This window comes from Canis lupus, chromosome 20, assembly GCF_048164855.1.
Source record: "Canis lupus baileyi chromosome 20, mCanLup2.hap1, whole genome shotgun sequence".
Lineage (NCBI taxonomy): Eukaryota > Metazoa > Chordata > Mammalia > Carnivora > Canidae > Canis > Canis lupus.
In genome coordinates, this window is record NC_132857.1 from 50,430,015 (window position 1) to 50,442,999 (window position 12,985).

Consider the following 12,985-nt stretch of genomic DNA (forward strand, 5'->3'; position numbering starts at 1 on the left):
ATATATCATAGTTGCTATAGTTTGTATTTCTAATATAAATGTCTTTTGATTGCTTTTTGCCCACTTATCAAGGCACTTTATATCTGTTATACATTTTAATGAGTTAATAAGCAGTATTGCTAAATGCTTACTCCTCAAGTACTTAGCTAAATGCTTCACCAGTAATACCGAAATGATATTCTAACATAGGCTATATTATTATTTTACTTTCAATTTTACAAATGGAGAGAATTGATCCCTTGTCTTAACCTCTCCTTTCTCTCAAACCTTATTGTATATGTATTTTGTATCAGATTTTAGCCCTGAAATAGGTTAGTTTTTACTCTCTTGCTAGAAGTTCCTTAGAGACCGGAAGCAAAAACTATCCTTTGATTTCATACCATTAACAGTACCAAGGGCTTCAATTATCACTTAGCAAACATTATTTTATTACTCTCTATAAAGTTTTCTATTAAAAAATCCATGAGAGCTCATCCACATCATGCATTGTGTTTTTATTTTCCTTCCTTCTCCTCCTTTTCCTTTCTTTTTTTTTTTTAATTTTTTTCTCCTTTTCCTTTTTGTTTAGCTTTCTTCTTTTATATAGTTCTTTCTTTCTAGGAATAGTTTGACCTTTCTCTGAATTTGAGCAAAAATAGGTAAAAAAGGAAGGAGAACTCACTGGTTATATCTTATATCCATAAAAGGCCATATATTTAGCCTTATCTTGAAATGGTGTTCTATAAATTATCACGAGATACACAGACAGGATTGAAAGCATAATACATTCAGCCTCAACTTTAATTTTTTAACTGTTCACATCGAAAATATGTTTTACTTTTCTGATGAAGTTTAGGAATGCCTTTGTTCTGAGACGTCCATCCCCGAAAGGAAATAGCCCAGACCTCACTGAAGCTCTGTGAGACCCTAATGAAAAGCTATTTTCAATACGTCCACTTACAAAAGACTGGACCTTGTGGACACTATCTCTCCATCTACACCTGTCACTTTCACTTCAAGCCTGCCCTTCGTCCTCTCACCTGTGGCTCTGCACATCATATCACATGTAACTGGTCCCTCTGCTCTGCTCTTTGGGGGCATAGAAATATGTACTTGGGGGTGAAAAGATGAGCAGAAGAGGGATATGGGAAGAAAAGGAGTGAAGCTGTACAGTGTGTGTGTCTACTAGTGTCCATTTTCTTCCTAGAGACCAGAACTATGAGACTTTTATTTTTGTTTTCTTTCTTTTCTTTTCTTTTCTTTTCTTTTCTTTTCTCTCTCTCTCTCTCTCTCTTTCTTTTTTTTCATAGTCGTTTCTCAGAACAGACTTCCTTTAGAGCATGATGCCAAAGTACCCTGCTAAGGTGAACTTATTTTTTTCTGTAGCACTTTCTGATCAGGATTCCCAACCAATTGTTCCAGGCTGAATTGTCTTTCTCTTCTTTTTATGCTCGGTGGTGAGGACTGGAGGGAAGATTTGAATAGTACAGAATACAGAAGTTAAGTTGTAAACGTTTGCTTTGGTTTTAGGATTCCCATCATATGCTCTGTTATAATTTCCAATATCTGATCACTCTCTGAGCATATCAAGATTTTACATTTCTTGCAATACCGACAGAGATGTGTGGATTTATGCTTTAGTGTGTGTGTGTGTGTGTGTGGCCCACTTTTAGCAGTGGCTAACTACAAGAGGCTCGGAGTATGAGGGAGAAGAAATAATTTCCTAACCTACCTGTTTGAGAATGAGTAAGAGCACCTAACAGTGATCAAGGGATTTTATGGACCATCAGTCAGATACACTAGAGTAAATCACTGTCACTCCCACCACGGTGGGGAATCATGTCAAATCCAGGGTGATCAAGTCAGGTAACAAAGGCAGGTGTCCCAAGAGAGTCTGCAGTTTATGAAGGTGTCTCATTTGCATTTTCCTCTGACTTTTGGTTGGCCACCCGTCATCACAGAGGCCTAGGAGAGGTGGAGGTAGGATATAAGACAAATGAATGTGTTCCACCCAAGCTCAAGCTGACAAATTTTTAAAAGGGTAATGAATATTTTAAGAACTATTTTCCATCAAGCTGTCTTCACAAGCAGCAGCTACACAGTTGCTGTTATTATGTGCTGCCACCCGGTGTCCGTTTTGTAGAATGCAAAGAGTTTTCTGCCAAAGGGAGGGCCTGTGGTGGTTTGGGGGATTATTTCCCCCCTGCCACCTTCACCCCTGAGGGTTTGCTTCAAGGAAGTTTTGTGAAGCGTCTCCCTGGGAGGAGAAGTCCCACTAATTGCATACGTGTAAAGAATTGTCATTCAAATTTAGTCCTCCCCCCCCCCCCATGATAGTGAACACCTTTTCCCACCTTCAGTGTGATCTATTTTTTTGTCATAACAAGAATTAAAAAAAATACTTGTACTCCTTGGCCCACAATCTGTTTCCTGAATTGAATCACTTGTCTCGATATACAACCCTCACCTGATTGTTATCCATAAATTTGTGATGAGCCTGTCCTCCTATGCCCAAAACCTCTGACTTGCTGAGGTTAAATAGCTCCTGAGCTATGTCTCTTACTTAGTCCTAAATCTGCCTAATAGTTTGTTTGCTTTCCTTCCGTGTGGAAAAATAGAAAGAACGTCCTTACAGTTTAGACGATGAGATAGTGAGGCATTAGTTGGCCCCCACCAATGGATAAATGGCAAAGTCGGGAAGAAACGGCCTGCAGCATCCCAAGCCAGGCCACTTCTTGGCCTGGCTACAAGGGGAAAGACATTTAAGTGCTTATTTGGCCGAAGTTCTTTTATCTTCCTTTCTCAGAGCCTATGGTGAGGCTCTGCATAGATGTGCTCAAGATCCTAAGGGAGAGCTGCTTGCCACTTGCTCTGGGGACAACGGATACAGCAGAGTGAATATGGTCCTCATGATCTGGGAGACTTGGCTTGAATCCCTATCTACAAGTTCTGTGCTCTTGGGTAGGATGTGGACTCCCTGAGTGTTGGTTTCCTCATCTGTAATATTAGGTACGACCCACTCCCAGTGCCTTGTGTTTCCATGTTTATTGCCTGGATCCACCTAGTTGAAGGGAAATTCCCTGAGGTCTCTCTTATTTGCCTTTATATATTCAGTCCTTGGAATTGTGACTTGTGTGGTAGATGCTCAATAGATACTGGTGACTGGCTCTGCACTTTTGTTTTCTGTTTTTGTTTTTTAAAGATTTTATTTATGTATTTATTTGGCAGAGAGAGAATGCACAAGCTGGGGGAGCAGCGGGCAGAGGGAGAGGGAGAAGCAGGCTCAATCCCAGGACCCTAGGATCATGATCTGAGCTGAAGGCAGATGCCTAACCAACCAAGCCACCCAGGCACCCCTAACTTTCCTTTTAATTACTCGACATATACAAAATACCAGGTGTGATACCTTGCACAGAGTAGGGACCAATGCATGCAGAATAGCTCATCTTATTGACATATGTCTGAGAGGTCAGAAAGAGCTCTGGAGAAGGCTCAGGTATCAACAGCAGAATTATAAATTGGAAGAAAATATGCTCAACCAGAAGCATTAGATAGTTTTGTTGTTGTTGTTAATGCCAGGGATAACATATCAAAACACCAGAGAACCAAGGAACAGAGAAGGGAAATATAGGAGGTTGGTGCTTTTGTAGTGCTTGTGAGTGAATCACAGCAAACACAGAACAGGAAAAATCTAGAGGCATGGCCCACCTGAAATCTGAGAACCCGTATGCTTTTTTTGCTCAAAAACCTTCCAGGAGCCCCTACTAAATGTCAGATACTATTCTCAGAAGTGGAAAAGCTCAAAGAAGTTAGAGATGATGTCCACCTCTTTGGAGGAGTCAGGGGAGTAGAAGGACTTTCCCTCCATTCTGAAAACTGCTTCATCCTTGAAAGGTCTATTTTAAAAGTCTCATCAGGGGACGCAGTTGAGCATCCGCCTTCGGCCCAGGGCATGATCCCGGGGTCCTGGGATCAAGTCCTACATCGGGCTCCCTGCATGGAGCCTGCTTCTCCCTCTGCCTGTGTCTCTGCCTCTCTCCCTCTCTGTGTCTCTCATGAATAAATAAATAAAATCTTTAAAAATAAATAAATAAATATCTCATCAGAAACTGCAAGACCCACCTGTTCTGGGCTAAGCCCTTAAAGTTTGTAGGAGCAGCTCATTTCCTGAGTTGTCTCTCAATATACCAGACAATAGTCACCTATAAGGATTCAGTTGCATAGAGAAAGCCTTAAAGGTTAAAGTCAGGGCAAAACCTTGCCAATTGATCCTTTCTACAACTCTCTCCAGAGCTGACAATGCCCTCCAAGTGGCTCCCATGTTAGATTAGAGAGGTGAGAAAACTGTCCCACTGGTATCCTGAGAACTACAGACAGCCCAACAGAAACCCATCAGATGGGGAATGAACCAGACAGATATTGTAGGGAAAATGGTCACGTGCCCAGAATATCTCATTCACAGAGTCAGGCTCTGACTTAAGTCATAGGTTAAAAGTTGTTTCCATTAAGTGAATTCTCAGCCACTCCTAGACTAGAGGCTTTTGACTCAATTCCTGGTTGTATGATCTTCACTGACTGCAGATGAGTCTGCTCATCACAGACCAGAGTAATTTCCCAGCAGAAGAGAGACAGAGGGGCCATCATTAGGAGCACACCCCAGATTCCTGCTTCTTCTGAGAAGCTGAATGGTCCTTTGTGGGACTCCTTTAAATCAGTGCAACTTCCAAGGGAAGTGGAGAGTTTGGAAGTGGTGGGCCTTTGCTCTGTCCTTTCAATTAGCATCGGGTAAAATAGTTTATAAGGGAGCCTCCTTGGCTTCTACCTTGTTACAGGCTGTGCATATGGGCTTTTATAATGTGAGCATTTCAACCAAAACCATAGTGAAATCTGACATCGACAATCTCCTTAGCCAAGATAGTACTGCTTAATCCTATAAAAAAAAGTCAGCATAAATTAGTGAACAGACTATAGGCTTCAGAGTCAGAGAAACTGTGTTTGACTCTAAATCTAACTGGCCTTAAGTTACCTAAACTCTGTGAACTTCATTTTCTGTATTAGTAAATGGGCATTATTGGTATCTTCCTTTTTTTGTGTGAAGCTAGGCTTCTAGGCAATCAAACTGTAGCAGGTACTCAAAATAATATGTGTTAATTTTCATTTTTAAAGAGACAGTGGGAAAAATGAAATTAGGGCGTCTAAAATGTCGACAACAGTTTTTCCTCTTCCTTTTGAAGTCAAATTATTTTAAGCAAGTTGGGAAAATCTTCACTTTTATTCTAACACCATAGAGATGTTGTAATTTATGAGATCAAAATGAAATAGCATTGTATGTAAACTGTCAGGGCGATTCCTATTACGAAGGTTCTGAGACCCGCAGTTCTTAACCCTCTTTGACTTGTTCGTCACATTCACCTACGGGGGAGCATTTCATAGTGGTTCAAAGTTCTAACAAAGAACCATGAGATAATTGAATTTCATGCAAGTTCATTTCTAACCAGTTCCAGTTCCAAGTTTAGGGAAGGGAAGAGTAATGCCAACACGTTCTGTAAACGATCAACATCTGAAACAGATTCAAATCAGAACCATTTATCCAGGGCTTGCTATAGACTGGAAGCAAATAAGGTATAGTATCTCCCTGCCAGGAGATGAAAAATATAGTGGGAAATGTAACAGGCAGGTTAAATATGGGTTCCATCAGTCCGAGGGTGTTCCATATTCCCTGATCAAATACTGTCAAAATAAGGGGTGGAGATAAACGATGCCCAGTATAGACCAGCAGTCCTTTCAATGTTTTTCTTTTCTGTCTCTGGGGTCAGCTAATACTATGACCTGCGTAGAGACAAGGCTATGGGCGTCTCAATTCATTTTGCTGCTCCTGGTACCTCAAAAGAGAAGTGGGCCCTAGGGGAAAGGAGGGAAAAGGTCTCTGTGGCTTTCTGTGCTGCTGCTGCTGCTGCTGCTGCTGCTGTTGTTGTATTTCCACCTTTTTCACTATTTGATAGAAAAAGTGACTTCATTTGAAGACAAGTAGGTCCCAGAACATAATGTTCATATTTGCATGTTGGAATATACATATTGTTTGTTTTGTTTCTGTTTATCATGTTGTTGTTGTTGTTGTTGTTTTTAACACAATGATGCCTGGTTAAGAAAGCTTCAGGCATTGAAGAGCAATCCAATCTTGTTGTAAATATTGACTTTACTGAATCAAAACTGTCCTTTCAATCAAACTCCTAAATTCTAAGAAGCAAGTGGAAATAAGCTACACAGAGATCTTTAATGACCATTTTTAACATGTTTTTGTGTAGGTTTCTATTGACCTGAATAAAGTCTGTAAACTTTTTTCCTACCATTAAAAAAATATATATTAATTTATTCATGAGAGACACAGAAAGCAGAAACACAGGCAGAGGGAGAAGCAGGCTCCCTGCAGGGAGCCTGATAAGGGACTTGATCCCAAGACTCTGGGATCACGACATGAGCCAAAGGCAGACACTCAACCACCCAGGTGCCCCTCTACCAATTTTATAAAATGAATTCCATTATTTTGAAGTGTTAAACCAAAGCCACCTGCAGCAGTATGATATAATGGTTAGAAACTTAAATATATTAATCTCCTTAATACTGTTTTATCATCTACAAAAGGACACTCTTCACGACACAAAGATACACATACAGTTGCTGAAGTAATACAGGTTCAATGCAGGAAATTTGATAAACACCAAGAAATTCAAAGGAGAATCGAAAGTTGTGATTTTATCACCTGATTTAACTATTGTTACACCCAGCTTTCTTCCCCCATGCTGAGTCAGTTCAGTCACTGACTCAGGGAATACATATGCAGTGCTCCTCTGTTCAAGGCACTGTGCTAAGCACTTCAGGATGCTTCTGCAAGCATGAAATGGTTTTTACCATTTTGAGGATTTATTTTAAGATGGAGAGAGAGGTGAGATATACAAAAATTATTTTTGAACCTATCATAAGTGCTGTGCGAGGAAGTCACAGATGGCCGTTTAGGACAAATATTTGACTTCTGGTGAATGAGAATTAATCATCAGAAGGGGCTCAGAGTGGGGAGTACAGTCTCAGATAAATGCACAGTAGGATGTTATAAACTACATATTGTATTGTGGTCTTTCTTAAAACCTTCCCATATCAGTATTCTTTTATAACATAGATTTTATTATTTCGTTAGAGGAGTTTATTGCATGGAATTTATACAGCTAATCTTTTAAAATATATTTTAGGTGCACAAGAAATAATGGTGCACTTCATTATTGTGCACACAGTGTTAACAACTTATGAGATCACTGCTTTAGGATAAACTTAAACTCATAGAAATGGACTTGTTTAGTCAAATAGGAACACATTTTAAAAGATGTAAAAAAAAAAAAAAAAACCCAACATGCTGCCAAATTCACTCCATAAAGATGTGCTCATGTACTCTCCCACCAAAATTGTATGCGAGAATCCACTTCTCCACCCTTTCAGTAACCCTCGGTATTATTCCTTCTAATTCTTGCCAATTTGATAGGCAAAAGAGGGAAAAATCATTTTACTTTTTAAATTTGCATTTCTGATTTCTACTGAAATTCAACATTAAAAAAATATTTTGGGACTGCCTGGATGCATAATCGGTTAACTGCCAACTCTTGAATTCGGCTCAGATCATGTTTTAGGGTCATGAGATTGAGCCCATGTAGGGCTCCATGCTGGGTGTGGAACCTGCTTAAGATTCTCTCTCTCCCTCTCCCTCTGCTCCCTCTCTCTCTGAAAAAAAGAATTTTTTTTTGAACTAGGCAATGACACATTATCTGGTTAGTTTTTCCAATTCTGAAATATACTGAAACAATGCAGAGAAGTAACAATGAAGGGAGGGGTTCTGATTTCTGTTTTTACTTCACTAATTTTGGCTTGCTGTGAAAACAGACTGTGGAGTAGGGGCCATGAATACACAAGAATTGGAGTTTTAGTACTTGAAAAAGATTTTGTGAGGCTCTCCAAATGAGAAATGTTTACTATAAATGCCATGATTTTTAAAAATTACAGAATGTCTTTATTATTACCCAAATTCCCTACCACCTATAGATTTTAATAAAGAAAGACTTTTATGAAGACTAGTTAAAAATACAGTCTCCACTCATCCAAATGTTGCCTATACAATATCTATGAATGATTTCTTCAAGTGATAATGCTTTTTTTTTTTCTCTCTCTCTTTTTTCTTTTCCTAAGGAAAAACTGGTCTACTTCCTGGATTGTTCTTTCTAGTCGAAAAATTGAATTTTACAAAGAATCTAAGCAGCAGGCTCTCTCTAACGTGGTAGGTAGTTCTGTTTCTACTATTATCATCTTCACAGAAATATTATTGAATTAAAAGTTTGGTTTCATCAGAAATCACACTGAAGCCTCCAAGCTACCAACGACTGAATGCAGATGGAGGAAATGACTCAATAAACTTTTAATCAGATGAAGGGAAAATAGAACTTAGTGTCTGTTTTATTAAGTGGTGCATTTGGAGAATAATCACAAAATGAGATGAATGGTGAGCAGCTATCTAGTAATGCGAAGGTAACACTTTAAATTAAGGTGCCATTTATAAATGCTTTATTCTTATTTATGAAATGATCGCTAAATGCAGCTACTTGCTCAAATAATGTATTATAAAGTATGTTATAAAATGCATTAGTAATAAATGCTTAACGGATGAGACTATGGGAAGCTGTTTTAAAGAATATTATAAGACGTAAATCCTATTAAACCATGTATGTGCATCTTTAATACATGAATTTAAGTTGTTATCTAGCATGCTATAAAGTGCTTCATACATTAATAAATAATAATAAACTGTTTACAAATGGCACCTTAATATAGGGTGTTACCAATGAGGAAACACTCTAAGTTAACAAAGTGATTTTTTATCTTGGTCCGACTGCGCCATTCACTCTATCCAGCTAACCTTTCTGAATATTCCTGAATCCATCTAATGGAGCTAATGGGATTTTGGTATCCTGTAGTTATTAGATAAAGCGAAATTTGTAAGGTTTCTTTATGGTACCTGGAGGGCCTCGCGGTTGCCCCCAGAGATTTGACAGTGACAGTAAGAAAGAGCAATCCCCAGCTAGTTATGGGGGCAATTCAAGCTCCAAACCTTGCTGCCCAAGGCCCAGACCCAGGCCATGTAGGAGCCGGTGGGGAGCACCCTGACACCCTCCTGATTGAGAAGGAGGCCGGGCAGGAACCCACCTGCCATCGGCCTGATGGGCGGCAGGGAAAGGGGTAGCCTGGCAGCGGTTAACCACAATGAACTAATTTGTGTTTGGCAGGTAATGAAACGATGGAAAGTTCTTTGCTTTCCAGCCACTAGTCGTGTTTGCTATGTAATCCTCTTTAAATAGGAAATAGAAAATCGTTTGCTAGGAGATGTTTGTTTGTTTGTTTTTAAATAGAAGAACAAAAGGTAGCATTTGGCTTGTCCCTGATAATTGCAATCGTCTTTATCCCCAAGTGGCTTGCTGATTTTGGAGTCTCGGTGCGGTCCAATCTGTAAACTAATTATAAATAAATTAAAAATACATCTCAATCCTTTGTATTTTTAATTTAAACTGCCTCAGAAATTTGTTCTAGGCTTTTGTTTTGTTTTTATTTGGGGGCTACAGTAAGGTGGAGATAATCTTTTTAAGAAAAATAAAGTACCCCTGAGGGCCAGGCACAAAACAACTCCCATCCACTCACAGGTCCTTTGTCTTCCCTTTGAATGAGTTCTAAAGGGGGGAAGTCGGGGAAGGGAGGCAAGTGGCTTGCCTGGCAAGTTGGGCTGCTGAGAAGATGATCCTCGTCCTGCTGGGTGAGTAGAATTCCACTGGAGCAGCGCTTCTGTGAACGTTCTGGGATACTGGGAGAGATTAGATTCCAAATTCCAGCCTTTTGCTTCATTTTTATTTTATTATTTAAATTAATCTCTTCTTCCCAGTACCAGGAGATACAATTATCAGCCGCTTAATTTTATACAGGTGAAAGCAAACTCTTTTTTTTTTTTTTTTTTAACACTGTAGGCAGACCTTTCAAGTTAGCTCACTAATTGCCTGCCTCCAGTCCGACCTTCAGAGTTGTAAATTGACAATAGATTTTACTTTTAGAAGAAAATTCGTTAACGTTTTCTGGCAGGCCCTATTTATTACTTCTGGCCCCGTTTTCAATGCTCTTATGGTTTCTCCCAGGCACTCATCTTCAAAGTGAATTCAGGGCAGGAACTAACTGTGTTTTGTGGTAATGGGGAAGAGAATTACAGATTCATGTTTGTACTGCATGAATTGTCGTGCTAGTCAACTTCTTGGATACATTTCTAACCAAGTATTAAAGGCCTAGTGGGATAGCCCACATTTACCAATTCCAGTCTCCGAGAAACGATACGATGATTGCCAGGCCTTGATTAAAGATGCTGTGGTTTTATTTTGAAAGAGATTTATGCTCAAGTTTCTGTATTTCCCTTGCACCCCCGTACACATGTCCTGGTATTGTTCACGGGGCTTCTGGGAAGAAGTCTGTCCTTTCCTCCAAGGGGTCAGTAGAAACTGACTGAGTGGCACAGAATGTGGTTTGAAGAATAAATGGCATTTTAATCTTTATAGGAATGATCTTTGAATGTTAATGTCGTGGTGAGACAAAGCAACCGAGCAGCTAGGAGCAGGGCTTTGAAGTTCAACCACAGGGGACTTAATTCCAGTTTTGCTGCTGAGGAGCTGACACAGTCATTCAACTTCTTTGAGCTTCAGAATACTCATCTGTAAAATGGGCGCAGGGCTATCTGCCAAGAGAATCAATCGTGGGCCCAGTTACTAAGAAAAAGAATAAATAGTAGCCGCAAATTATTACGGTCCACTCTAATGTGTGCCATTAAAATACATAAATATATCCTATGGTGTGTAGTACAGGGCGTATTTAATTATAACCTATTTTTACAGCATATTAGTTTTGTACTTGAATTGATACAGAAATGTATAGAAGAGGAAATACATTACTTCAAGGAACACCAGCAAGGGGGGGCTCCAAAGAGAGAACTCTGTGCCCAGAGGCAGCATAAATGTTGTGTCTAAGGACTGAATAATTCTGAAAGCGAAGCTATCGCTCCCTCTGGGGCTCTAGATATAAGCTCTTGCAGGAGCGGATACATTCTCCTGGGGCCCTCTTCTTCATCCACTGGCTCTTACCTGTGACTTTCACATTTAATACTTCATGTCACAAAAGGTACCTGATTGCACCTTCCATGTTTGACTGTCTTTCTCCCTGAAACTCTACCCATGGGCAGCCAAGTCAGATTCCTATCAAAAGCAACCTCCTCTGGGGAATAGACACAGAATCATTTCACTGGTTTGTATGAATTAGAGATTCACAGGCTTTGGGTCCTCAGTGACCTATTCAAGGAAAAAGAGGACTGACTCATTCTGTTTTCTTTGTTTGTTTTTAGTAAGGACATTTGAGAGTAACCTACCTCTTACTACCACGGCCACTTTCTGACAGGAAGGGGATCATAATATATCCCGATGTCAAATCTAGGTAGGATAAGGCCTCAGAATCCAATACAGTCGTCTTCACCGAAATGGGAAACTATCCCCCTTCTATGTCTATATGCATTCTCTCTTTTTTTTTTTTTTTTTTCTGTTCACTTTGCCTTGGACCAGAGAAAGTCTTTTCAGTCTTTCAGCCAAGACTGGCTGGCCCTTCTGTGTAAAGGAGCATTCGAAAACCACCGGTATCACTACAACCAGGTTTCCTGGATTATGAAGGAAAGAATGATGCTCATAGTCTCATAGTTTTTTACATATTCTGATTTGTAATTTACTTTAAATGTTTAAAATATTGTCTTTGGAAATAGTGCAAAAGCCATTTTTAGTAATATGTATAATAGATATGTATATTTTAAAAGTTATGAATCAAACTCCTACGTAACACCATCAAATCAAGATCCTGTCAGCCCTCTAGAAGCTTCATCTCCTGCCATTTGTCACTAAATCCTCCAGCTTCTTCCCTTGCCACAGAGTTAAATTGCATTTTATTCATTGTTTTATAACTTTTCATTGTTTCCCCACCTGTATCTGTAGCCCTTAAGAAATGTAGTTTACTTTGTCTGATTTTGAATTCATATAAATGGAATCACAGTATGTGCTTCTTTTGTTTCTTGCTTCTTTCTTTAAATATGTCATGCTGTTTCTTTTCATTTTTTTTCTTCCATATTTTTTTTACACTGGTTTAAGTGATACACTTTGTTTCCATTTTGTTAGTGGCTTGCTTAGAATTGCAGCATTGATCAAAGCTTATCAAAACCTAAAAACTTGGGGCAGCCCTGATGGCTCAGCAGGTTTAGCGCCACCTTCGGCCCAGGGCGTGATCCTGGGGACCCGGGATCGAGTCCCACATCGGGCTCCCTGCATGGAGCCTGCTTCTCCCTCTGCCTGTGTCTCTGCCTCTCTCTCTCTCTGAATAAATAAATAAAATATTAAAAAAAAACCTAAAAACTTATCAAAGCCTAAAGCTAATCAAATTCTTTACCCTCTTCCAAAATATTACCTTAGAATATTTTTAATCCATATATCCCCTTCTCAGCACATGTGCTATTGTTGTCTGATATTTTAATTCTTTCTTTTTTCTTTTTTCTAAGCTCAATATAATACACACACACACACACACACATACACGCACATATAGATAGATGTGTATCCACAGTTTTATTCTTCCTGCCTGTAATGTTGGGCCTCTTGAAATTGTTTATGACTGTCACTAATATATTTTAGAAAATTATTGTATTATTATCTTACTATTTTGCTGTTGGCTTTTCAAATGACACTTTTATATTTTCTCTGAGCCTCTAGTTAAACCTACATTGTCTTCTTACTTGATTCTCCACATTTTACATTCTTTTAAAAATCTTTTTGTCTTTCTCAACTGTATTCCAAATCATTTCTCTTGATTTATCTTCTAATTCTTAATTCAATCTCTCTTTGAGATAAACATC

The 12,985-nt window shown here is 39.1% G+C and overlaps 1 protein-coding gene across 3 annotated transcripts in view; it reads left to right on the plus strand.

The window, feature by feature from the left end:
• Nucleotides 1-12,985, plus strand: part of ARHGAP15 (Rho GTPase activating protein 15) — a 608,584-nt gene that overhangs the window by 99,489 nt on the left and 496,110 nt on the right. For all 3 annotated transcript variants that reach the window (XM_072789067.1, XM_072789068.1, XM_072789069.1), the window contains one exon: nt 8,209-8,296. In XM_072789067.1, coding sequence (XP_072645168.1) covers nt 8,209-8,296 — 88 coding nt within the window. The remainder of the gene's footprint in view (nt 1-8,208; nt 8,297-12,985) is intronic.